Source organism: Anas acuta, chromosome 5 (genome assembly GCF_963932015.1).
Source record: "Anas acuta chromosome 5, bAnaAcu1.1, whole genome shotgun sequence".
NCBI classification, from domain to species: domain Eukaryota; kingdom Metazoa; phylum Chordata; class Aves; order Anseriformes; family Anatidae; genus Anas; species Anas acuta.
In genome coordinates, this window is record NC_088983.1 from 11484123 (window position 1) to 11512049 (window position 27927).

The window sequence follows — 27927 nt, forward strand, 5'->3', positions numbered from 1 at the left end:
CCGCCCTCCCCCGTGGCCAGGCGTGACGTCAGGGGCGGGGCGCAGCGCTGCCAGCCGGAGCCTGCGCGGTTGCCAAGGCGACGGGCACACAACATGGCGGCCTGAGGCACGGCCTGAGGCACGGCCCGGCCCGCGGCGGGGCGAGCGCAGGATGAGCAGTAAGGGGCGGGCGGCGGGGCGGCACCGGTCCTCCTCGGTCCCCTCCGGTCCCCTCGGTCCCCTACAGAGAGGCCGTGGCCGCGGGGTGCGTTGGCAGAGCCCGGCCGGCGCCGTCGTCGCGGCCCGCTGCCGGCTCGGGGCTTCCCTGAGGGGCCGAATCGCGCCCGCCCTGCCCGGCCTTGTGCTCCCGCAGCCCCTCCGCGGGTCCCTCCCGTCGTTTCTGCCGAGTTTCCCCGTTGGTGTCCCTGCCCCACAGCCCCTGTCCCGCCCGGGTGTCGCTGCCTGAGCCGGGTGTGTGCCTCGGGACCGTGGCTGAGCCCAGCTTCTTGCTTCCTCTGCTTGTATTTCTCCCTTCCTGCATGTATCGGTGTTATATTTAAATGTCGTGGGTTTTCCTCCTCAGCATCTTGGCGTCCTGACAACAAAATCCTTACTTTTTGTTTTTATAATACCCCGTGATGGTTATTGCACTACTATTTTCTGTCATTTTGCATTGGATTCTTTAGTTCCAAACTGGGAGAGATTTTCTGTGCTCTCTAGGCACCGTAATAGCAGCCCAGTCTTTGCACTCCATCATTTGCTCATTGTTTTCATTTACATTGTTCTTAATTGTCTGGGCCCTGTAATTTCTTGTTACGCTGCCTTTCTATTTAATAATTACTTCCTTGTCATTCTTGTGGCCACTTTTGCAGTGTTAGACTAGTTCACGGTGCTAGAACTTCTTCTTACAAATAACTTCTGTATACCTTTGTACTATTTTGTTGACTTGTATGAAACTTTATTCCATTTTCCTAATCCTCATCTGCCTTTCCTCTAACTATTCCAAGCCCAAACATCTGTGTGTGCTGAAACAACAGGGAAGAAAGTAAGAGGTTAGGTCATATCTAGATTGTTACAGATGCATGAAGGAGTTAACTGGGGATTAGATCTTTAGAGATCTTGTGAAGTTTTACAAATTTCTAGCATTCTTCACCTAAGAGTACCACAAATTCAGGTAATCTCACTGGTAATTAGTTTGTCTTGGTAGCTGCATTAAGATGCGTAGTGTGAGATTGAAAAGCTTTGACCTGACTATTCTCTTTCAGTGTTTGTTTGAAGTTACAGTAATTGATGAATCAGAAGTAGATTTTTAAGAATCTTCAGAAATCTTGGCTTGTGGGCACAAATTCAAAATCTGCATTAAATTGTTAGTGTACTGTAAGTCTAAATTGTTTCCATTCCTATTCTGCAAAAACTCATACTACCATTCCTACAATGCCTGAGATCCATTCAGTTTCTCATTAAACAATAATTAACTTGTCATACGATCATTCTCTCATTTCCTCCCTGGGAGAAAAGCTCCCCCATCTTCAGTGATTTGTTTTGTTGAGAGTTTACATTTAATGTTATGCATCAAAAAGACATTTCACATAATGCAGTTTTCATTCCTGATTCTGCACTTCATTCAATTGATTGCAATTATTCTGGTCTTGGCTGTCATTTTTTCCAGTGGTGGAGACACAGTTCTCTCTTCAGTGTCTGCCAGCTTAAAGCCTCAGGTGTTTGTTACTCGTGTGGGTTTTTGTTTGTTTGTCTGTTTGCTTTTTTTGTATGTCTGACATTCTATTGTAAAAATGAATGCATCTGTGGTGATTTCACTGTGATGAGCAGCTAAACTCCACTACAACTGCTCTGTCCCTCCCATCCCTCAAAGGAAGAGAGGGAGAAAATAGGATGGGAAAAGGCTCAAGGGTTAAGATAAAAGGTCAGGGAGATCACTCACCAATTACCATTATGGGCAAAACAGATTCAACATAGTGAGATTTATGTAATTTATTCCCCAGTATTAAAAGAATAGAGCAGTGAGAAACCAAAAACAAGCTAAAAACACCTTCCCCTCCATCTATCATCTCCTACATCCTCCCTCTGAGCAGCGCAGGGGAATGGGGGCTGCGGTCAGTCCCTGATGCTTCATCTTCACCGCTCCTTCACGATCCCTCGCTGCCCCTGCTCCACGCGAGGTCCCTCCTACGGGATGCCATCCTTCCCAAACTGATTCTGCAGGGGCTGCCCACAGGCAGCAGCTCTTTAGGAACTGCTCCCACACGGCTCCGTCCCACAGGGTCCATCCCCCAGGAGCAAACTGCTCCAGCATGGGTCCCCCACAGGTGGGAGGCAGCTCCCCCCAAACCCCCTGCTCCTGGCTGAGGGCACGGTACAAAGCATGCTACTTGCGGAGGTGTGTTGCTTAGTGATCACCAAAGTCAGGGATCACCTTGCTTAGAGCCCCCGTTGGTCAGTGCTCAGGTAACAGCCCCAAGAATTTATCAATCTCGTGGTCCCATCCCTGTCTTGGAGTCTCCGGTAGGTATTACCTCCTTTACCCATAATGATTTTCAGATCCAGTTTCTGCTTTTAAAGTAGTTCTGTATGTAATTGTCTGTATAAAGAGCATTAGACAGTGTAATTGCTTTTAAATTACCCCGTTTTTCTCCCTTTTTCTAATTTAGATGGCCTAATTTGTTAGTTGAAGGAAAAAGCGGGGAAATAGTACATAAGAAATGAAAAGGATGCTTGAATTTCTGGAGAAGATTAGGTTTTAAAGAAGGTCTGGAACAGCACAAAGTATGATAATTGGTAAACCTAAGCAGGAGGTGATAAAAATGGGAAAAGCAAATGGTAATTCTCACAGAAGCTGTGCTTTTATATTGGAGAAAGCAGAAAATTTCCTCCTGCAAATCCCCCTAATTAAAATGCAAGCATTTGGATCACAAGGTAAAGAAAGACTTTTAAAAGGAGTAAGCATGAAAGCTGGGGAGGAGAAAAGGGATGACGGCCAGACAAACTGATTGCTGGTTGGAAGACATCCTTAGAATGTCCCTGCCTAAGTAACTTGTCTCTGCGAAATTTCTTGGCAGGCTCTCTCCACTCCGAGGCTGTATTTATACTTGTAAATTAAACATATCTGGAAATCTTCTCGGCCACAAAGAGCAACTGGCATGAAATGGTCCACATATCTGCTAGTAAATTCTCTTATCCTCCAAAACAGGGCTGCAGGACAGAACCTCTGCTTGAGGAATGACCTTAGAAGGAGTCCTCGCCTGGGGCCAGGAAGGTGCCTAGGGGAGCGGAGGTTGTCCCAGGCCAAATGCGTGCCAGGGACTGTTGTCACAGTAACTACACAGACAGCTACACTTCATCCAGTTTGCTGCCATCAGCACTGCTTTGGACTCCTACACTAATTTTGAGTCCCATAAAGGGCTGAATATGACAGAAGAGGTTTCCTGCTCTGCCTCCCTCAAAATGACTGGGTTTGGATCTCTCATAAATAACAGAGCTATCTCAAAAGCAAAAGTAGCACAGAGCCAAGCAGGACTGGTTTTTGCTCAGATGAAATACGTGGAGGAATTAACAAGGTTAGAATCTGTAGGTGCTACACAGAAAGGGAAACAGGAGGACGAGGTGGGAGAGGGGAACCAGTCAGTGGGATTGGTAAAGAACAGTTGATTACAAAGGTGAAGGAGAATAAAGGAGGAAAGAAAAGAAATGTCAGTTCTGAAGGAAATTAGGAAAAGACTGAATATTAAACAAAAGCATTATTTTTAACCTACTTGAAAACCCATGCCTGAAGTTAAGATGGGAATAAAGCTTTAAAATCAGAAACTGCTTTAAAAAAATTTTGAAGCAAAGCCAAGATGCACTTGCCTTTCAAGATACAACTTTTTTGTTGTTTGCTTGTGTGAAAGAGCAAAAAATAAACTCAGGTATGAGTTGCTAATGTGCTGGAGCAGAAAAAAAAGGTACAAAGTGGTGTGTGCAGAAGCATTGTATCTCTAAGCAAGGAGGTAGTAGTTAGCTCCTGTATTTTACTTTCAGAAATATGAATTCATGTAATGTGGGCAGCAAAACCTTTTCTGTTATTCATTATATTTTCTCTCAAATAACCAATGTGTTGCCAAAAAAACTTTTATTAAAAAAATAAAGATCCAGCTATCTGAATTTAATAAATCAATTACTGGTTGATACAGCCTTTATGACAATTTCTATTTTAAACTTACCGAAACAATATATTTTTGTTTTTAGAATACAAACTGGTTGGTAAGATAGGAGAGGGAACATTTTCTGATGTTCTGAAGACACTGAGTCTTAGAGATGGAAAGTACTATGCGTGTAAACACATGAAACAACACTTTGAAAGGTATGCATAATTATACTACTACAGAAAATCTTATTTAAATTTAGTGGGGAAATGCAAAATAAGGACTAAGTGAAGGTTTTTGAATATGCCTGTGTTAAAAAGGTTTGCATATAGTATACAGGTCAGCTGCTGCTGACTACAAAGGACCTTCCTATTTGGCACTGGGGTTATTTTCTTGAGTACTCTAACTGGTGTCCTTCCCTGTAGTAAATGCTGCCTGACCCCTGGGTTGAGAGTGAAACAAGAAAAATGTGGCCTCAGTATTTAATTCCTGCCTTTCCAAATACACTGAATGTACTTGTGCTGGTTTTGTTCTGGCTGTAGATAACAGTAGAAGGAAATGTGCAAGCCCTCCCTCACGGACAGTATGTTTTATTTCAGTCTCACTTTGAGTACTGTTTTAAAGCAAGTTAAAAGCACTGGTTTTATCCTTACTCCATGTGTAGCGTTAGTTCTCCTTCATACTAGCATTTATATTTGATTACATCCATCAGCAAGATGCTACATGGGCACAAAATAGGTGCCTTCTGTCAGTTAGGAAAACAGAGAAGAGGGTTGTGTGGAAGTATAGACATACACTTGATGTTCTCCAAATTTATATATGCACCAGACCCTGCCTTTTGGGTCACTGGCTTTGTATTCTCAGTTAAATGCCTTCATTTCCTAGTGATGGCAGTGGGAATGACACGTGTACTTAAGTAAAATGGGACACTGCTCTGAAGTGAAATTCACTACATAACTCAGAGCTTCAGAGACCATGGAAAAGTGGAGGTTGAAAAAACATTCCCCTAAGTTTAAACAAAGAAAACAAACCCAAATATCTTCAGTTAATGAAGTCATGTGACTTATGATTGTCTACTGTGTTGTTAGAGAACTGTTGGTCCATTTATACGTTAGCTACTATTGACCACATTTGCCCAGTTTATGGTCAAAACAGTATTTAAACTAGCTGCTTAGCTACATACAGATCATATGCAGTCCAGTGGAAGGGAGTAACAAGCTGACCTGCATTTTGAGCAGTGTGTTTAAAATGTCTCTTAGGCCTCTAACCCTTTGATAAATTGACTGATGAATTCTTTTGATGAAACAAACTCTTCTAGCAACAGATAATCGTGTTTCAAACAGAATCTGCCTATCCCGAGTATTTCTCCCAGTTTCAAATTGGAAAATTATGATTTGGTGTTTAGCTGTAAGGCATGAGAAGGCTTACATATCCTTTTCTGATCTGTTCTGATCCATGAAATAGTGTGCAGAGCTCTGTTTCCTGCTTCCTCTTCAGAGTTTCTATTGCATGCAGTTTTGTTGTTTATTAAAGTCTAAGAGGGCAACTTAATATTTAAACACCAGTTGAATGGTATCCATTTTTCATGCAATTGCTTATCATTAAAACTTAATTTTAAGTATTACATTTGGCAAGGCTAGACCGTCACTTTCAGCATCGTGCTGAGCAATAATTGGTATGTATGCGACACCAGCTCAGAATGACCTGTATGATCCGTACTGGTAGGTGACACACAGTTCTTCCAGATAGCAGCTTGGCATGGTAGCTGGCATCTGGAGCAAAATGCCTTACTAATCATGTCTAGGTAAGTCCAGCTGCTCTGGACTGCAGGGAGGAATAAAGCCATTCTCCTCTTTACTGACTTGTTCTATAAAGAAACAAAGCAGGTCCTGCATTTGGAAGTTCAATTTCAGACTGAAATGGAGTGGGTTCTGACTGTCTCATGGCAGGGGAGAAAGACAATTATAACTAGTCCCTGATTGCAAATCAGTCTTCTTTTTCTTTCTTTTTTTCTTTTTTTTTTTAATTCAATTTTAGTATTGAACAAGTGAATAATCTGAGCGAAATACAAGCACTAAGGAGGTTGAGTCCACATCCTAATATCCTTATGTTACATGAAGTTGTTTTGTAAGTATGGTGCATTCACTTCTTCCTTAACCCTTTATTTGAACAATATCCAGTAACTTTTGGACCTAGAGGCAACCTGTAGGAACTTGACCAACAAGAAAGAAAAAACAGCAGATATGCCACATTCTAAAGTCATTGTGCCTTTTTTTTGTTTGGTTAAGAAAAGGTGATCTGTTACTGCTCTGACTCTTCTGTAGCAGACTGAAAAACACTTCAACATCCTTATTAAAATGACAGACTAGATATATTTTAAGCATCGCTAAACTTCATGGCATAATACATAATACTTGCTGGTGATTTGAACCCACATCCGATATCCAGGGAGTGCTTTAATGCATGGTGTCACGTCTACTGGAGACTATTTTGGTTAGGCACACTCAGAGCTTATTTGCTGAAATGGGCCCTGGAACTACTGGGCTTTTGGGTTGGCCTGGCAGGTTGAAGTAGGCATCCAGGCAAAGCAGCAACTGTGTAGATACCCCTTTGCAAATAATAGAAGTTTAGACCTCTGAACTAGGCAGCAGCTGAGGTACGCATTTGAAGAGAGATCAGTCGGTGATGGAGTCGGGCTCCTTCTAGACACATTTGGCACTTAAGTGTCTTCTGAGGCCTCACAAAGTTTGAGTTTTATGACAGCATTTACTCCACTGCTGTGCTATACTTCCTCACTATGTAACAGGAGACAAGTAGTTCATTATTCTGAGTACTTGGCACAAAACTTGTTGAATGCCTAAAACATTTTTTCTAGCTCTCCAGCAATTCCTCTGCTCCAGCCTCTGGTACTGTACTGTTATCAGCAGACCCATTTAGCACAAATGCATAAAAAGCTGGTAATCGTGGCAGCAGCTCAGCTTTCTGGAATTGCCAGCTTCGGCTGCCGTGTTGTTAACCAAGTGTAACCCAGATGGCCAGCCAGCTCGCCTGGCTCTTTCACTGTCTGTAAACTGGATTGTAAATTGTACCCACAACCTTTTGTTGTCTGGGTTAATGGAGCATTGTAGAGGGGGTGTACTTTAATTCAATTTCCTTCTTCTTAGAAAAACTGTGGACCTAAAGATATCTGCCTCTGCAGGGCAATGAAATGGAAAATAAGGTGTCAGATATATAATCGTATCTTGATAACGCTTAAAACTGCTATTGTCAACAAAACAGATTCCAGTCACAGTCAGGTACCCATTTCCACTGATAGTAATGACCAAGAGAGAAAGTGTTTCATGTCTGGCATAATGTTTCCTCTATATTATTGTAACATTGTACCATTTAATTTACTGGAAATTTCCTGATACTGAACAGCGTCACATACTCAGAAAACATGCATTCAAATACCTTCACGAGTAAATCAGGTATCTTAAAGTCTCCTAATTTGTTTCTTCAGTGATAAAAAAGCCGGCTCTCTTTCACTGATATGTGAACTTATGGACATGAATATTTATGAGCTGATAAAAGGTATGTAGCATGTGCTTAAGCAGACAACCCCTCCTTCTGCAGATTGCAAAATGGAATTAACTGTATTGCACAATGTTATTCACTGTTACATATTATGAAACTTTTAATGAATTTTTATGCTGTACCGCTTCATTCTATATTAATTTCCAGTGCAAAATACCCAGTTTAAAGCATGGATGCATGCAGAAGCTTTCTAAGGGGTCAGGTCAATGGCGATCTGTTTCTACAGTCACTTGAAAACAGGGAAACAATCTTCTCTACAAAACTATTACCTTATATAACAAAAATAACTTAAACAGGCTCTTGTTAAGTCAGGACTATAACGAAACAACTCGAAGATTATTCCCATTTGTTTCAAAGACTACTGAATCGATGAATAATGATTTTCAATTTTTGTGTCCAGTAAAGTGCCTTTAACCAAGCTTTCTTTATAAAATAACATAGTTCACTGAAAGCACCTAAATTTAAGAATTCTGGAGATGTTGGTCAAGGCAGGTGGAAGACCATAAATCTTAAGGAAAAGTTCCTACAGAAAGGTTTAGAACAAAAGCTAATTTAAAAACAGATCTCTTACAGAAACAAAAGGAGTTGGATACAATAAATGGAGAAGCACTTTCAATTTCAATAGTAAAAGAGGATTTTTTTTAATAATTAAAAATTTGTAATGTCTTCAGGGCTGGGAGATTCATTTCCGTAACTCAGCATGCAACTGATGATATTCTGTGCAGTGGAATAAAGACTTGCTCTCAACATTATGTTCATGACATTGAGTATTCAGATCTCTAACAAAAGTAGTAACCCTGTTCTGACCTAGATAAAGAGCTGAGATTAAAATACACTTGCTTGACTCTGTAGATTCAGCTATGAATAATTGCTGCTTTTTATTTTTCCGTGATCAGTTTGTGAAGTTATTAAGTCAGAGCGAGTAGTAGAATATAGGAAGGAGCCCTCATTGACAGTGAATTAGTCCAGCGCATTAAAAACAATCCTGTAGCTTTTTCTAGGAAAGATACTATACTTCACTTATGGAAAATCAGAATGTTTAGATTTGCTCTTTAACTGCCTTTAAAAATAAATCCAAAACACCAAATTTCAGTTGGTATACATTTCTCAATGTTTCTCTTGTTCTTTTCATGTGACAAAACCAGCTATATTAAACCTTGTACACAGATGGAAACCTGCCTAATAGTTTCAGTATATTCTGCGTTTTTAATTTTAATATACAGTTCTTATCAAACTCCTAGGAAGATTTTCCATAGGAAGACTGTTTTCCAGCTGCTTTTTTTTCAGGAATTAATTCTGATGGTTTCAAAGCAGGCCTAAGTATGTGGTAGTTTTACCTTGCCGGGCAGCTGAACTCCACCACAGCCCCTTTCTCACCCTACAAAGTGTCAAAAGGACTATTTCTTATGGGGCAGAAATAAGATTTATTTTTTTAAAAAATCTCTCCCAGACAACTCTATTTATGGCTTACTGCAAAGTCGAGAAATATAAGATGTGGCAGCTTATTTAAAAGAATAATTATTTGGCAAAAATTCTGAGTTCATATTTAAATTGGAAAATTAATCTCAATTCTGAGCCAGAACACTTATTGACCGGGGATATCTGGGTAACAATGGAAAATAGGAGCTGCTTTTGAATTTTCAGGGTTACAATTTAAAGGAGTGCGGTGTTAATTTATAGAACAACTAAATTGTGTGTATTGGCGATGCTCTGTCTGAAAACAGTTTTCAGAGTGTACAGAAGTAGTTACGTTACAGACAGTTTGTAGTCTTTTGTATATTTCTACAGTATATAGTAATATAAATCTCTGCCATTTTCTGAATACTCTGAATCTTGCAAAATTAAATTCAAAAAAGGTGCAGGACAATTTAAAAAAAGCTTTAAGTTAGAAAAATTTAAAGGCAAGCATGGTTTGTACAAAATTTTGTAGTGAAGAAAAATAGGGATTGATTGTAAATTAATTTCTAGTTTATCAAGGTGAATGAAGACACTCTTAATTAGGAGGCCAGTTCATTGTAATGCCTAATGTTGATCCTTTTTTTTAACCCCTTTATTATACTGGCAACAGATTCATCTTATTTCAACCAAAGCTATTTGTCTGTACACGAAGTCATAATTCTGTAACTATTAATTTGTAGTAGTACCACAAGTCATTTCATAACTGAAAAACAATCTTGCCTTTTGTTTAATCAAGAACAGTTTGGTCATTTAAAGTGATAAAAAAAAAAAAAAATAAGGCTCAGAGAGATGTGGGGAAGATGGCCTGAAGAAAAAATTATTGTAGTCTTAAATTCAATTCATAATGACTTCCAAATGAGATTTGTATGGTGATAAATCTGAAAGTAGAAAAGCATCTGCTCCAGATTTCAGTAGTTACCTGTAAAAAAAAAAAAATAAAAAATAATTGAGCATGACTTCTTTTCACGAAGGCTTGATTTTTTAAATACTAACAATAGTCCAAGTTGGGTTAAATAACAACACCTTATAAAAATCTTTTCTACTGTAAATAACAAAAAAACTGAATTTGAAAACACCATCTCTGTCTACCGAGGTAATAATATTACAATTTCCTCTGTAAATGGAGCTCTGTTTCAAGTGCTTTGTTATCTAATCCTGCTCGGTGGATTATGGTGGCTGGAGGAGCACGGCGAGCAGTTGGGGACACCAGTCCATTTGCAGCGAGTTTTTGCCCTGCTCATCTCCCTCCTCCTCCCACGCCAAGTACTCGCACTGCTGTTGGCATGCAAACCAGTACCTGTTCTGGTTTTCAGAAATGTGATCACTTCTGCCACTGTTGATGACATTGCAGCATTACATAAAGGCATTACAGCAAGATTAAAAGGCCTTTGGAGCCTGTAAAAGAAAAAAAGCTGTGTAGGTACTTTAGGGCTCTGAAAAACAGGTAAATGTTATAACTATGGTTATTGCACAACTGCAATAGCAAGCTAAACTACCTAGGTTAACCTGTAATTTCCAGCTCAATTGTGAATCACAGTTATTTAAGCATTGCACTAATTTGAGGTGATGGATAGGAATCTTGAACCTTACGGCCTGTTCCTTTTTTTTTGGAAAGGAAATGAGAGATTTGGAAGTGATATATTCCAGTTCTATTAGAACTTCGAGACAGATATTGCAAGAAAAACACACAGTAAAAGCTAAGGCAGTTTATAGACTACTGAATTGACAGCTATGTTAGCTGAACTATTGTGGTGCACACTGAAATTTAAATTATGTCTGAATTTGAGTGGAAAATGAATTGCAAAGCTAGCTATAAATGACCAAAATAGTATAATTGAAAAAGGTAATATCAGTTGGAAGCTGAAGATGTTTTTTTTCTTTGTATTCTGTTGTGTGTTAAAAAGGACTTGTACAACTTGAAATTTAATTCTAGGAAGGAGAAAGCCATTACCTGAAAAAAAAATAAAGAACTACATGTATCAGTTATGCCAATCTCTTGATCACATACATAGGTAAGAGACCTGCTTCGGCAACAGCTTTACAGTACATCATACATCTATTTCAGGGCCATCTCTAAGCAGCTGTGTATAACGTGAGGCAGCAGACTGCTGCAGGGTGAAAAAAGGCCATTGCCCAGGTATTTCTTTGCCTGTAGCAGAGCCCTGGAAGTCAGCAAGCTGGCAGCCAGTGCTGCACAGCACCCCATGGGAGCTCTGCTCTTTGTGCAGGAGCCCTGCTGGGAGCAGGGGGCCCCTTCCATCCTTTTCTAACCCTGCTGAGAGCAACACCAGATAGCTTGACTCCTTCCTCAACTGACCCTTTCCCCATTCCTATAGCTGTTGTACAACCATGGTGGTAAAATTCATTTTTTTACTATGCTGTTGATAAGGCTGAAAGAGTGTTAGTTGCTTTACTCTTTATATATTTATTTTTTTAAAATAACTGGAAGCACTGATAATTTTTATCTTTTCACTGAACTCTTCTCTCTGATCTGTTTATATTGGCACAGAAATGGGATATTTCACAGAGATGTGAAACCAGAAAACATATTAATAAAGGTAATTCATTTTATGTGAGAATATTTAACTGAAAGTGAAATATATTGTTATTTTTCTGTTTATGCTGAGAAAGTAATGCTTCTTCATTAATAAAAATACAGTTCTTAAATGTATACAAACATTTGCATCTAATACTTCATTCCTGATCTAGAGGAATGAACAGGCAGGTTTGTTAGTGGCTAAAACCAGATGAATCTGATGTGTTGCAGCCTTCACGTGTCTATGCCAATCTGCAGACTGGTCCTTTATCATGCATTAGTCCATATCTTCCTTTCTGTATTAACCTAGAAACAAGCAGTAGCATTCAGTTCTGCATCTCTTTCTTTCTACATTTAATGCCTAGGTTTAGTGGAAGTTGCTCATACTAAAGAGAGCAGAAGATACTGGCTTCTAGAAGATTTCATTGAAATCTATTCTGAGTTTCAGAATGGTATTTTACTAATGTCTGAAAACAAGGATTTCAAAATTCACATTATGAAATTTTATTTTCTGGAGATAAATTTTTCTTTTAAGTCCTCTAAATGTGCGGGAGTACCCATTGCAAAGAAAAGCTAAGAGCACCTGTTATATCACTGCTAAACACAAGAAGTCTAAGAAAATAACTTAATCCAGATGTCCTATTTAGCAGTCCTCTTCAGTAATAGTCCATATGCTTTTCCATTAACTCTTAGCTCTGTCTTTTAATGATGAAGAGAAAGGCATTTGTGCATATTACGACACATAAATCTCTTCAAGTCTTGGAGCTACATGCTATTTAAATGCAGTTTTGCTGCTATAATACTCTCCCTGGGTTTTCTGAAATGGTATTTTCAATCTGTTGATTTCTTTTATGATGACTACTTCACACATTGAAGGAAAATCTTTGCTTGAATATTTCAGTCTTTCTAAATTGTCAAAATACTTTATTTTTGCAGCAGAATACCCTGAAGCTAGGAGATTTTGGATCTTGTAGGAGTATATATTCTAAGCAGCCCTACACAGAATATATCTCCACACGCTGGTACCGAGCACCTGAATGTTTGCTTACAGATGGCTACTATAGCTACAAAATTGATATGTGGAGTGCTGGCTGTGTTTTCTATGAAATCACAAGGTACAGTGTTCAGTTCCTTATTGTTAATCCAGAAAATCAAAGGTAAACAACTGAAATAAGGAGCACATGGTATAGGTAATCTGATCTTTGCTTCCACAGTTTTAGGGAAGTTCAGTGCATGATTAGTTTGCAGGGTTCACGAGGCACTTACTGTCCATTGTCTTTCTTCACCCTATGGCAGGTTAATAATAAAACAGTGGGATGATTAAGAGAACACAATAGCCATCAAAAATATTTACAAGAAAAACAGCATTTTTGAGCAGTCCCTCCCACCCCCTGACTTCATGTTTCAGTTTGATAAAAAACGTATTTTATCTGCCGTAGCTGTGAAATATGGCTCATTTCCTGTCATGAGTATAACTAACCATCCTCAGTCTTGTTTATACACTTGATGGTAAAATTTTCCTCTTCTAATGAATTACTCTTCTGCAAAAACAGATGTGACCATAGAAGACAATCCCTTGGATTTACTAGTTTGGTTTATAAAATAGTTTGCTCAAGACCCTTGTGCCAGGACCTTCTGTCCTGGAATATTTTGAAGTTAGTTTCTGATGCAGCAAGAGTTCAGAAAAACCTGGCTTGAAGTCCTTCAAGATTTTCAAAGATGATAACACTATTATTTTAACAAAATTGTCATTGGCCTTCAAGAAAAAAAGAAAAAATAACCACTATGAGTATTTCTCCATTATCTTTGTGCCCTAGCAACAGCAGCAGTTCTTTATTCTCCTCCCACACTACTGCCTCTGATATGCAACCAGGAGTGGTAACATTTGCTTTGCTTCTTTCCTCCTCCTCCACATGGCAAGTGCAGCTGCTGCCGTCACCACCACATTAAATGACAACCCTTATGCTTTGGCTGCTAACTTGTAGAAACAATTCTCCTTCGGTCAGAAAACTGTTAACAGAAAAATTCCAAATGTGGCAGTTCTCTTGCAAAGTAAATTGGGAACAAATGCTTAAAAAATGCCATGTTTTCCCATCCCAGTTTGAATCGGTGGGTTTTGAAGATTTGCAAGAAAATTACATGTTGCAAACTTTTTTTTTTTTAGGGTAAAAAACCTTAAAGATGTTTCCTCGTAATTTTAGCTTAATGAAACAAATATCAGTCTTTGCAACCACTGCATGTTTTCAGAGACCTAATAGATGTGTTCAGAAAGAAACAAGAAATGTTTATTGGAAGTCACTGAATTTTAAAAGACAGCTTTGCCAAGTGAAAGGAAAGTATGGACAGGTTTGTTTCTTTTTAGGAGGATCTTGCAGTTTTTGCTGTTGAACATTTGCATAAGCCTTTATACTTGAGACCACATTTTGTAAGGGTTTTTTAATCTTTTACTCAGTCATGCTTCTCTTTTACACCTAGTTCTTCCTTTCACTATTCCTCATAAACCTGGGCTCCTGGATGATGTTTCTTTTGTGGATTGCGCAGTTGTCCTTCTTTAAGTTTTAGCTTTCCATTTAGAGGCAGCACATTTTTGTAATTCACATAAAAACCCACTCCCAACTGCTTGTCTTGAGAGATACAGCTGCACAACATGAATCAGCTCTCTTTTTCTCTCCTTCTTCCTCTCAAAGCTTTATGAAGACATTCAGAGAGATGTGCAGCCAGCTGTTTGATTGAATTTGCAAACAGTTAAAAGAAGTTTCTTCCTTCTTCAAAAAGGGATGAATGTTTTGTTTTCAAGAATCAAGTGGTGCTACTGAAGTGTTTCTTAAATTATATACCAAAGGAAATGCTCTGCTAGTATGGAAAAAGGGAACGTATGCAAGAAACAAATGATAGTGGACCTAACTTGTTGAGTCAGATTGCTCTATTGATAACAATTTTCAAGGACTCTGTGCAAGTTTTATATTAACTGAGGATCAAGCTCAGGAATGCAGTTCAAAATACCATCTTTCCAGTATTGCTGCTTGTAAAGAACCTCCGTGTAAGAATGGAATGTTTCTTATAAATATGTATTTGTGTGCATACACAGCAGGAGGGACTGCTTGGTTCTGCTGTCTTAAAAGGAGGAAAACTCATTCTGTCTTCTGGGATCTGCCACTTCGCTAGAAGAAAACAGAATCCCATACCCATTACTTTTGACCAGGAGGGATGTTGTCTTTACATATTTTACTCCAAATCTGTGAGGAGAGGGCAATTACAGATTTCTGCTTAATAACCCTAACTATCCTTTCTGTCCAAAAATGCAGTTGTATTAACCTACTGCTCACATTATCCTTCTGTTGTTGGCTGGTATTAAACTGTTCACAAACAAATAACACAAAATTTTATCTCTTAAATTAAAAAATGTTAACCAAAGTGGCAGCTATGCCATTTAAACTACTTCAGCTGTGTTCTGTAGTGTTAATACCATCTCTTACCTTGCAGTTTTCAGCCTCTCTTTCCTGGATCTAACGAACTGGACCAAATTTCAAAAATCCATGATGTTATAGGCACTCCTGCCAAGAAAACTCTCAACAAGTTCAAGCAGTAAGTATGAATTTCCATAGTTATTGGTCTCAATGTTCATATATTCAAAATACAACTGTAGAGCTGTGTACAATTTCTATACAGGGAACCATCACAAAAATCAAATTCTTTTGTGACAGCTGCTGACAGTGGTGTCTTCTGTCTACCCCCAAGCCCCAGAGACAGGCATGTATTTGTGACTCTTGTAGGCAGAGCAAAAGAAATTTGAACCTACATCAATCTTATTTGGCCTTATTTCTGTAGTATCCTTAAGGTCAGTGGCATAAATTGTTAGGAAAGAAAACTTTTTTTTTCCAGGTGTTACTTATTTGCACCTAATAAGTGATTAACGAAATCTTAGACTAACTTCTTTCAGTCAGTTTTAGTTTCTCTATGAAAATGCATGAATAACTGTTCTCAACTTGCTTAACACAGGTCAACAATTATGAATTTTGATTTCCCCTTTAAAAAAGGAAAAGGAATACCTCCTCTTGTGCACAATTTATCTCCTAAAGGCTTCTCTCTCCTGTATGCAATGATAAAATATGATCCCGATGAGAGAATTGCTGCCCATCAAGCATTACAGCATCCTTACTTTCAAGAATTCTGGCAAGTGACTTCAAATCATTTCAATCTTGACGACTACAGTTAAGAACTGGGGGGACACTGTGTGCTTATTATATAAGGTGGACTGAGGAGAAGTTCACTTACAGTGCTAATATTTGTGTTGCTACACAATGTAATATCAGTCAACATAAGTCTTTGCACTGAGTCCAAACTTCACCAAAGCACAACTGATGTTTTTCCTCTTTTTTTTTTTTTTTTTTTTTTTTTTCCTTTTTCCCCCAAACTTTGTAGGGCAGCTGATACACCGGCTTTGGCCACGCACAGAGTAAGATTACTAGAAAATACAGCAGGGCAAGTACCTCTGCATTCGTGGCAAATTTCAAGGGAAAGCCAAAAACAGGTAATATTTTAGTGGAAGCACTGCCATCCCACTTAAAGAAAGTAATTTGTGACACTGAGCTTGTTAGCTACAAACAAATGTTTTACTTAAGCTGATTACTTGGTTTTATTCAGTCTGCCCAGACACCAGTCTTTGCTGGGTCTGATGCACCTCACCATCCCCCCAGGCCCTGAAACACAGGTTAGAATTTAAAAGCTGTGATACCAGGTAGTACCTCTGGCAGACACTTTTCATAGGTGCTACTACTTAGAGTCAGTGCTGTGTTGTTTAAAATATGGTCTTCTGCTTTTTTTGCTATCTACACTTGACTTTTAAAAAAGTTTTACAGATAAAGTTGTAGCGGAGATAGAAAATGTATTTGTGCTCCCGAGGTCTTCAGTCTACATTTTGAATACATTTGTTGTTGGTTTTTGTTTCTTTGTTATCCTGTATTCTGATCATATCCAGACAAATACTGAATTTACACTGGCTGCTGAAAATCAGCAAATTAAAATGTGTTGAAAAATTCTAACTAAATTCTAACTAAAACTTTGTTTATAGTCAAATTACATGAAAAATACTCAACATATGCAGTCATAGAGTTCATTCTGTCTGCAAGGTGAGATAGAAGTTAGTAAAAGAAGTGAGATAAAAGTTAGAAGGTGAGATAGAAGATAGCATTGCATAAAAAACTCTGAAATTCATTTTTTCACAAAAGTTACCACAGTAGAGAAAAAATATATTTTCTGCTGTGCATTTGACATAGAAAGCATGAATCCGCTTTTCATGCAAACAGACACATTTTCCACCTGTTTAGTTCTTGGGTTCATCAACGTGAGCTTTGTAAGAAGCACAATAGGGAAAATTTGCAAAAAACATTATGTGAGGTAGTAATTTTTAAAAATAATTAATTGAAATAGTATTTGGCTGAGTTGTTTTGTTCTGTTGTTTCTTTTAGTTTTTTATTCTTTAAGATGTTATCAGAAAAAAAAATCTCAATTTCTTAATTTTAAAAGGATCCTCTTAGGAAAGCCCAGGAAAAAACAAAACAACATCGACCCCCTTGTGGAGAATTACCAATATTAAATCTTTCTGGAGTAGCCAAACTGACTTCTTGTCCTACACCTACATTGCGTTCAATTTTTCCTACGGCTAAGGAAAGTGGGGAAACCCCCGCGTCACAGTCTGTTAGATTTATGGGATCAAATATCGAGGTATAGACTCTAACTTGCTCATTAAAGTATAACAGCCAAATATGTTTTACAGAGCACATTTCAAACTTCTGTTGTTTCCTCAACAGTCTGAGAAACAGAAGGCACGTAAGTCTTCCCTGAAACATTTCCACTTACCTGCTATAGGACGAAGAGGAGGAGGTTACTGACCACCTTGTAAAGATTTTGGAGGTTGAGGAAAAGAACGGCTATGCAGTGAGTGAAACAGCCCCGATCATGCTGTCATTGGTAGAGATCTAACAAAACCAACAGTGCGTTATTTTGTGTTTCTGACAATTTGTCAGAAAACCCCACAAGGTTATAACGGGCTGCTTACCTAGCATTTTGGTATTCTGTTCCTGAAGACTATCAATATTTAATTAAAGCATTGTTCTGGCTGAGCTTAGAGAGCACTCTGTATTGAACTTCCTAAATATTTTTTCCTTTTAGAACCTGATGGAGGAAGGGGTTGGTTAAAAATAACATGAAAGGATTTGTTGAGCTTCAATATAAAAATGCAATGTTGCCTAAAAAATACAAGTTTTCATATTATTGAATAAATGGCAGCTAACTTGATCTATCATCTTATATATATTTTTAGATTTTTTCCAGTGATTTCTGCAAGGTATTTACCTCCTGTATTTAATAACTTCAACCTCAAGCTTTATTGAGAACTTGCAGATTGTGCAATCATGAGATACTTGATTTTGATACAGTTAATATAACTTCAATATTTTTAGATAACTATTTACTAGCTAAAAGATAAAGCAACTTTTTGTCTGATTCAAAAATAAATCAACTTTGGCCAGTTTTCTTCAAACAGTGCTCTTAAACAGAAGTTTAAACAGTGACTGATACTGCAGCTAGTTGCTTGTAACAGCAATACATGAATGCATTTCATCGTGTTTCAGAAATTTTACAGATCCTCAGTAACAATTTAATATAACGTTATTGCTCTCTAGCTCTTCACAAAGCAAGTGTTTAAAAAGTATTTTTATCATACTTGGAAAGTGTTTATTAGAATTTGATACCATTGATTTTAAAACTCCTGAGATCTCCTTAAAAAAATGCAGTCATTAACTTGATGTTTTACAGAACAGTTTTACTATTTAAAAACCAAATGAGTCTGTTTGTGTGAGGCCTGCTTTGCTAGGGTTTAGAAATCTTTGGTCAGCCGGTATAGCGGCAGGACAGGTTTTGCAACCAACTTTTTTTTGTTAGTCCTAAATTACTCTGCTCATAATTGTTTTTTTCACCCACCTTCCTGACACTGAAACCGAAGAGCTCTGGGCCATCTGCTGCTGTGCAACAGCTCTCTGTGTGACAAGAAAATGAAAAGCAACCAATGCCAGATCAGCACTATTGCTCAGCGACAGGGAATGGCCTGTGCTGCCTAACTTTTTTGTCCCTTTACAGAAACAGCGAAACAAAAATCAGCAACTCGATTGTAAAATCTAACTCAGGCAGCAAAAATCTAGATTTGTGACCGACATTACTGCTGAACTATTTACCCATCCTTTAATTTCTTGTTCTTTTCCTTTTGGGTTATGAGGCAGTCAGTGATACGTTTTCAGGTTTTATAGTCATCAAGGTATTACAGCTTTGGTTTTTACTTTTGTGGTAGATTCACCACTGCACAGCTTGTGGTGATGAGAGGGGGGTGGTTGGCGATAGGCAGAGAAAGGTGGCAAAAGGCATGTTGTGGTAGATAGGTCACAGCTGCACACGAATGAGGTCACAGCTGCACATGATAGTCAAGTTCTTTATTAATTCTTTTGAGATCTACCACTTAGAAGTGTGTGGCTATCTAATGATTATCTTTGTGTTTTGAAGAAGGAATTCTTTTCACATACCAAGGAGCAACGTGACATTACTAGAAAATTATTTAAGTGTAAAAATGTCAGCAAGCTAAATGTTTATGTGATGCATACCATGGGAGTCATTTTTTGGTTTGATTCAAATTTGACTGTGCAAGGTGAATATCTTGTGCCTGCAGCATGGCCTACTCTACATTTGCTTGTTTTACTCCATTTCTTCCTAGCAAAATTCTAGAATCTCAACAGGAAGAATGGAAATACCTCCCAGTAAATTGTAAATTACATAAATCATCGTAAATTACAGCACATGAACAAGGTTCTGCAGGGTAATCTGTATTGCTGCTACTCATCCTGGGTATGCCACAGAAATAGCAGCTTTCTCTTACTAGGATTAAACAAATACGTAAACAGCCTTAGCGGCAGTTGTGCAGTAGACCAGTAGAACACCATAAAACAGGGAGAATTAAACAGCGGAATGCAACAGTATAGGTAGAGGCTGTTTCTCATTTTATTGAAACTCGTACTGGATAAAGGTCATCCTTCCTCCAGTTCTAAGCAAAAAATACACTCCTGACCAGGATTATCTTGAACTGCAGCAGGAGTACATGAAGACAGAGTGACCAGCCCAGGTGTACTGTTGTGTTACAGTTATCTCCCCATGTCGTCACACTTATATGTTAGCAGCTCATATTGTTCAAACAGAACAGAGTTTGAACAATAATATTTGTTTGAATATCTAGCATTAATTTACAGACACACACAAGTAATTTAAAGGTGTGATGCTAAACGTAGGCATTAAGGATGGCAGGTCTACAGGCAACATAGCGTAACAGTAAGCTCCAGCTTCTTACCTTTTTTTACCACAAGTTTATCCGGTATGGTTTTCTGCTTTGTTTTTTTCCAAGAGGGGAAGATGGTGAGTTGCTGAGTGTTACCCATTTGGGGTTAAGCATGGTATGCAAAAGTAAAAATGGTGGTCTAAAATTAGGTAATGTATCGGAGGGATCTTCCTCTCCACAGTTAGGAATCTGTGACATGATTTTTAACAAATCAAGCATGTATCAGTCTGCAGATTCTTAAACCAGAAAATAATTTAAAAAAAAAAATCCTACAGTTGGTTGATCATCCAAACCAAGAGCTCTCTTATCTCAGTAATACAATAGGCAAAGTACGTTCTTTATGCAGATACGTTAATTGTATTGATAGCTTCCTATAATCTTTTTTTTTCTGGAAGTTTCAAACATGACATGCTGAAGTTTAAGTGGTTTCATTCAATAATTCAACCCCTACCCCTCAAAAGAATTCCCTCAGATCTTGTTTTCACAAGATATTTTCCTGTTTTCAACTATTATTGCAACTTTTTGCATCTGTGAATAATAGCAGGTAGGTAATTACCTTATTCGTACACCAGGAAATAGTTACATTTGTTGAAAAATATGAAGTCAGAAATTTTTGTAGCTCTAAACTTGGAGAGAAAAGGTTATCAGAGTAGTATTTTGTATATCACCAACAATTCTGTCTCACATAATAAGTATCTGGGGCTGTCAGTCTGTTGCAATGAAAAGAAGGAAGTTCACATTCAGCAAATTGCCTCTGCTATGAAAACTGAGTATTTCAATTGAATTATCACTTTGAAAATATTTTTTTCCATTTCTTTTAAGCTTTCAGGTGGGTCTTACAGAGCTTGGTACTTACAGTGCTTCATAGGCATTTATTGCGTAACAAGTTCTTTGCTATTACTCTTCTGGAGACCACTTACACTTTTCTGACTGTTGGATTATTAGACAATCTTGAGTTTTTCTGATTTGCTTTATAGTTAAAATACATTCAACTTTAAACTATAAATTGGGAAGTATTGTTTCTACCACCATTCTTCGAGCCAAAATTCTGCACTGAGATGACCTGTGTTCTACCCTTTAATTTTTTTCTGTAGAACTCTAAAGTTCTCTCCAGGTAAGTCATTAGCATCCCTTTTCTTCCTAGAATCTTTTTTTTTCCTCGTATGGAAGAAAGAATGGGATGGATAAGTTCAAGCTTTCAGGTGCCTGCAAATGGTAAAAATGATGTTCCTGAAAAAAACAACAACAAAACCAAGACCAGACTCACTGTATGCTATTTGACTGTGGTTTGTAACAGAGATGTACCCTGCAACCAGAAATGTAAGTAGCTGCCACTATTAACCTCAAATTGGATACTATGGTCCTTCCGGTACTGATTTTTCCTACAGCTGGTAAAATACAAAGTCTTTTAAAGAGACTATTTCATCTTTTCCTCAACTGTTTCATTTTGACTCAAACCATATGAAGCATGCACATAAAGAACTCTACAGGGAGGTAACTACACTAGTTCTCAGTGACAAGGTTTATCTGTATTTTAACAGTTAAACCAAATATGTTAATAAACATTTCTGAACAATAATGCTGCTCAGTTTCAGTATTTTCCCTCTTCCTTGTATTTTAGAAGACTACGAGTAGCTGAGAATTACAAAGTACAGTTCTGTCTTTAACAAAGTAGACAATCCAAATGCTGGTTTATGTATACATCTGGCAGTCTCCTGTATGCTAGCTGCCTGAAATGAATGGGAGATGCAGTTGTAAGCAGCTACTGCAGTTGTTTCTCTACAACTTTTAATTCATTTCCTGAAAAACACTAGCTTCTCATGCCCGAAGGTGTCTAATGTTTACTTGCAATGAGAAACATTCTACCCCCCTCCATTGCTGCAGAGTAGGATGGGCAGATTTTGCTGAGGTGTGCCCTCACATTGTGGCCTACGGTTCTGCTCTGCCTCCCTGCAAGACTCAGCAACAGGCTGCCTATTTCTGCATAGGAAAGGAGGAAAGATATGATTGGTACTTTTATCATCTGTCATTGCTGGGGCTGGATGTGGAGCAACATCTTCTGTTTTTTTTTGGTTTTTTTTTTCCATCTTCACAAGAAATACTGAAAACAATTTAAGTGTTCTGTTACTGACTGAAAATGTGTGTTCAGACAAACAGCATTAAACTACACAAACACAGATACGTATTTCCATTGTACTTATCAAAGTGTTGAATTGTAAACAAGATGCCTGTAAACAGGACAAACAAGTGGCCTCAGAAACCCAGCTGCTCCTACATGTTGATATAATTTTAGTTTGCCAGGTCAGAAGGTGTTTGTCTACTACTGTCGGAACAGTCACTTCTGAAGTCCCAAGACAAGTATACAACATTTTGCAACTACAAAATCCTCATCCCACAAAGTTGTCTGCAAGATTTCTGCTACACGAGGGATTTGGAGATAAACCACTAAGAATGTGAACAGACCACCATTACTTCATTTTCCTAGTCAAAACTCAACTATATTAAATATGAAGCAATGTTCTAGGTAAGACTTTTTAAAGGAATTTGTTCTACAAAGTTTAGATTATATTTCTGTACCAAACATTTAATTCAACAAAGGATTGATTACATCAAAGCTGATCAAATTTGAACAGAAAGTAAACAAAAATGCATATTCAAGATAGTTTAATATGTATTTTCTGAATTAGAAATATCACTTTCTTAAATGAATGAGAAGTTCTAGTGTAATGATCCATTACTCCCCTCCCCCACCACTGAATTACATTATTTGTACATATAATACAGAGCTGATTGCAGTTGGAAACAACAATATTAAAATAAAGGTTTAATAGATACAAAGGATCTTTTCTCCACAACATAGTTTTTCTGGTGTTTGGACACCAGATTTAAAGTAATTTTCTATTAGCATTAAACTATTTAAGTGCAAAACAATTTTGTTTTAAAAATCTAAGATTGCAGCATCCATCTTCCTGAATAACATTTTGAAGCCAGAAAGTAATGACTTTCATTTTCTACGAGTGCATTCCAGGCTGTCTTCTAGCCATCTCTGGTTAAAAAAATCAGTGCAAAATAAACAATGGTGAAGTACTAATTTAACCATTGAACTTACTTGGATTTAAGAAACATACTTTATTTTACACTATATATATATATCTTTTATTTATATATTTATATATATAGATTAAATTACACTGGACTTTAAAAGTATAAAGAAAACCAAAAATGTTACTATTTTTTTTCTGCAGCACCAAAGGAAGCTTTTTTTTTTGTTTTGTTTTTAAATGAAAACTCTTCCTTGGGTGAGCAGCTAGCAGTAGTAGCTGTAATAAGAACTCATTACATTATTCCTTTGCAAATTACTATGTGATTCACATAATTCCATGTTTACACTCTGCCACATTATAATTTGTGATGCTCTTTGCCTGAAGAACAGCTCCTGGTTCCATTGTCATTACTTCTTGTCCTGTGTTCAGAGATTTGCTAGCAGTAGTGTGATGGCTATACTACAGTTCCACTTGGAGAATTGGCCTGGTTTTGGGATGACAATAAACCCTGCAAACAAAGCAGTTTACATTAATCCAGCAAGAGAACCTGACAGTAATTTTATAAAATTATTATCCTGAAGCTAAAGTACAATTTATTTTTACCACCACTTGCTTACTGTAAGTATCAGCACCTCCCCTCCTACGAGAATCTAAGCCACTGTTGTATCAGTCAAGCAGCACACACCAAAGCGTTCAGTAAGGCAGAAAGTGCCTGTGTTCCTGACACACGGTGAAACTGATGCGAGCACTCGATTTCAGTCTACCTTGCACTTTGAGTCATTGTGAGCTGTACAACTTTAAAAATCATACACCAAAAAAGTGATCATCATTTTATTAGGGTAGCAACAAACAAACCTATTTCAATATTAACAAGTTTGACAACTAACCTGATACAGGGAAATGCTCAATCTCTTATATGCCACTGAATATTACAAGCTTTAATTAGAAAAATAGATTATCTAACCAAATACTTAGTTTGGTAATTGTAAAGGAGAATGAAACACGAAGTAGGAGTTCAGTAGAAGTTTCCCATTACAATTTAAGCTTGCATTCAGGATTTTTTTCTTTAAACTGCATTACCGTTCCAATAAATGGAGACTGACTTTATTTCAAGCATAATGCTGCTACTGTGTGGCACCCCAAGCTAGACAGGGGTTGCGGTTCCATATTAAGGCAACTATACTGTAGGCGACAGATCCCAGTTTTCATTTATGTATAGTAGCCCATTTTTAGTTATTCACATAAAAAATGTATGCCAGACTTATATAGGAAAAGCTTAATATCAAAATGCAATTTCATCTTCTTGCAATGTCATTGTTATAACAACTGCCAGCAGACTTGCACCACCACGGCAGCTAAGCTGGAAGCTTATGAGTATCACCAATGAGTATCATGGAGCAACTCTTACTATGCAGGCATGGCAAATGCACTTTTAGCAATTCCGCTAGATAGCTACCAGCTTAATTTCTTACCTCAAAATTAAGATCCTGTGACTCAGATCCATCAAACCAGACAAGTTCAGGCAGCAACTAACATACAATGCAGAATGCATACAGCTTTGGAATCTACAGGAGCTCTTTCTTGCTTGGATCCCAGAACTGAAATGTCACTACTGATGGAAGAAAACCCTGACCACAGACAAAGAAGTGGAAGGAGGTCTGGATTGGCTGGATTCAAGTCACCAAGTTTCGACTAAAATCAAAACTTTTTTTTAATTAAAAAAGAAAACCCCACATCTATTCCACCAATTCCAACACACAAATCCAGATATATTTGTAGGATTTATAGCAAAGTGTGTGGGCACGTGTGTATGTATACACTTTTATATACATTTATATATAATAAATGTATGTGGCACTTATGAATATCTTGTGAATATCTGGTTCAAACACTGCTGAGGTAGACTGATATGGGTTGGTCTTTAAACCTGTGTGTCATTCAGGCTTTGCAAAGATACTGCATATGTAACAAGAAGAAAAGACAGTTTTATTGTTATTAGTTAAGGAGTAGCAAAAAGGTAGAATTTTAGAGAAAACAAGCTAGTGAAGCATTTCTGAAAATGTTTATCAAGAAAGCTTTGTTTAAAAGAGATGAAGACAAAACAGAACTCCATAATTTGCTTATCAAAGCATTCCTCAGAAGTCTATTAAATCCAGCAACAACTGGAAGGTCATTCTCACAAGAAGACTACGTCCACTGAGCAAGTTTCACACACCCTCAAAAAAGATGTCCCAAAAGTCTTATTTTCAGTCTTTAATAAATCAATAATCCAAACTGTTCATATGCAAGCATTCTTTATAAGCACACACAAAAAAGTACTAGGGATGGTGTAATATGAAGCCTTTTTCAACAGGATCATAGCCATGCTACATAAGCAGAAGAAATAAGCACTATTCTACCACCACATTTACACTGTAATGCAGCTGATTGTTGGCAAACAAAATAAAGCCACTCATCCTACAGCTGCTCTAGAAACAGGTAGCACATACTGACACGTAGTGTGAAGCCTGATTCCCCAAAAAACTACTAGCAACTCTGGAATTTAAGTTCCAAGACTAGGAACAAGGATTTGCTCAGTCCTGGTTGCATCTCCCACCCAATGAATGCTTCTTCTTTTAGAAAGCCAGAGCACCGTGCTTTGGAACTCAGATTTCAAGCCTTGTTCTAAATGAATTCTACAACTCTGGGCAGGCAGGGGAGAGGGTCAGTAAAGCGGAAACAATGTCAGGATCAAGACATTTCAAAAACTTCCATAAACTTAGGAAGCAGCACCTTAAAACTTGGTCAAGCTACAATGAGGAGATGGCCATCCCAGAGGTTTGCTTGTGTGACAGAGATCAGAAATGCTGCAAGTTCTTCCAAGTACTCAACTTCATAAGGTGACCATCTGAGACCTCAGATGTTCATATAAGGAAAGCAAGAATAAAAATTTGGCATTTAGGCATAAAAGTTTTACAGAATTGAGTTAAGAGTTCTGGGTGGGTCCTGAGTAACAAGAAAGATCCCATGGAGCTTTGCCATTATGAAGAAGTTAGTTAAGTACAACATAGGAAGCTCTGGAAAGCCAGTTTTAGAAAAGCATGTGACAGCTGGAAAAAAAGCTAAGTTTTCATACAAAAATTACCATATAAGAGTCTGGTCTGTAATCTGGGTGTGGGCCTAGAACACTTGTAATGACATTCTCTGGGAATAATACGAGTAAGGTTATTAAAAAAAAAAAAAGTCTAGAAAGTTCCTGCATGGATGCATAAGATAAAGAAGTTAGCCCGCGGTGCTTTCTGTGGCTAAACCACGCAGGTGGTGAAGGATGGAACAAAAGCTGCAATAACTCAGAGCAAAGCTGCACAGTTTAATAGCAGTGACAGAAAACGTGAAGGATTAAAACATGAGGAATTGCGATACGACAGCTCCGGATCTGCTGTGCTGTACATTGCATCAGCTGAAGTTTAAGAACAAACATCACACTGAGCATGCAGCAGAGACACATTAAGAGACTGTTCAAAAACAGTTTTGAAAACAAACACAGCCTTTTATTAGCAGTATTATTTTGGGTCTAGCAGGGGTTGGAAATGGAGCCAAGCCAGGAATTTGATAAGGCAACCTTCATTACAACCTCAGCAAGAGTCCTACAAGTAGGTGTTGCATCATCTGCCATCTCAACAGCATACTCTGCTGTTCGAATACTGTTCGAACACACTTCTCTGGTGGAGGACTGTCGTTTGCCTTATGACAATTAGCAATGGAAAAGCATTAAACACCATTTCAGCAGTGCTGCTAGGGCAAGCTGCTGCACCACATTAATCTATGCATGCTCTCTGACTTCCCAAAACTCACAGGACTTTGCATATTTAGTAAAAACCTTAAGACATACTGGTAGGCAGAAAAAGCCGTAACAAATACGATAGGTAAGATTGCTCCCATCCGAGTTACAGAGCAGTCACACCTGTGGTCTGTTCAGAAAGACCTGCAGCAGCGAGAGGACCAGCCCTCCTCACAACGCATGAGATTGCAGGGGTTTGTTTTTCAAGAAGTTCCACATATGCACAAAGTTTGTTTGTTTGTTTCCCCAGGCAATAATATGAAACACAAAGTTTCCCAACAGAAACTAAGTGTGTGAGAGATCAGGACACAACTGCTGCATTTAAAAAATGAGCCAGGAAGACACTGCTACTTAGAATAAAAGCCATCAGTAACTACAGACTTTGTATTTTCTTCTTGTAAATTAGAACAGAACTGATTGGAGCCAAAGATTTCACTAGTCCAGATATTAAACTGCAAGTTCGGACACGTGGGCAGGTTACTGTAAAGTTACTGCTTATGTGCTAATTCACAGCTCTCTTGGCACGCACTCAGTGCTCGCCCTGGACAGTAAAACAGAGCAGCTGCCTCAGAAACATGCAGGATGTCTGAACCCTGCCTGTCTTTCCTGCTGTTTTGAAATTGGAAAGTAGAAAGAAAAGCAAACAGTCCACTGTAACAAATACAACAGGTATTAAACAAGCCTTTTAGGCAGATACAGGCTAAAAGGTCTCACAGTACACTTCACTAATGCAATTAAACCAGCAACAGCTGACCTAACGAATGCCCATACAAACATGGCATTGATTTGTGAAGCCATTACTGCTATTCAGATAATAATTGCATTTATTGTTAAGAGTATTCCACATGTAGTTTATTCTTGTTCAAAATCGTGATATTCTTGGAGTCACTTGAAAAAAGGTATCTGGACTGAGACCTTCGCTGGACAAAAGAGCCCACAGTCCAATGCAGAATCTGAGCAATAATATGCTCAAACAGAATGAAACTGTTCACATTTGA

At 38.1% G+C, this 27927-nt stretch overlaps 2 protein-coding genes and 1 long non-coding RNA gene across 18 annotated transcripts in view; 1 reads left to right on the forward strand and 2 right to left on the reverse strand.

Moving 5' to 3' along the window:
• Positions 1-4: 4 nt before the first annotated feature.
• On the forward strand, positions 5-27844 carry MOK (MOK protein kinase). Of its 13 annotated transcripts, XM_068682731.1 has the most exons (14): positions 60-158; positions 2439-2502; positions 3188-3554; positions 4222-4336; positions 6156-6245; positions 7621-7691; positions 11086-11164; positions 11662-11710; positions 12625-12803; positions 15172-15273; positions 15688-15861; positions 16111-16219; positions 17215-17412; positions 17499-21644. In XM_068682731.1, the coding sequence occupies exons 4-14, from the start codon at positions 4317-4319 to the stop codon at positions 17577-17579; spliced, it is 1152 nt and encodes a 383-aa protein (XP_068538832.1). In that variant the 5' UTR covers positions 60-158; positions 2439-2502; positions 3188-3554; positions 4222-4316; the 3' UTR covers positions 17580-21644. The 13 variants fall into 13 exon arrangements, 12 of the variants coding, with proteins under 12 accessions (XP_068538828.1, XP_068538827.1, XP_068538836.1 ...); XM_068682727.1 differs by lacking the exons at positions 2439-2502; positions 3188-3554 and adding an exon at positions 22359-22498 and having other exon boundaries at positions 5-158; positions 17499-17625; XM_068682729.1 differs by lacking the exon at positions 3188-3554.
• Positions 9132-12631, reverse strand: LOC137856878 (uncharacterized). Its single transcript, XR_011096840.1, has 2 exons — positions 10450-12631; positions 9132-10071 (listed from the first exon to the last, which is right to left on the reverse strand). It is a non-coding gene; the product is annotated as an uncharacterized lncRNA (long non-coding RNA).
• The window catches only part of WDR20 (WD repeat domain 20), a 44816-nt gene continuing 39601 nt past the window's right edge, over positions 22713-27927 (reverse strand). For all 4 annotated transcript variants that reach the window (XR_011096838.1, XM_068682725.1, XM_068682721.1 and 1 more), the window contains one exon: positions 22713-23617. Coding sequence is in view for 3 of the 4 variants with exons in the window: in XM_068682725.1 (XP_068538826.1) it covers positions 23564-23617 (54 nt within the window). In the remaining variant the exon portion in view is untranslated. The remainder of the gene's footprint in view (positions 23618-27927) is intronic.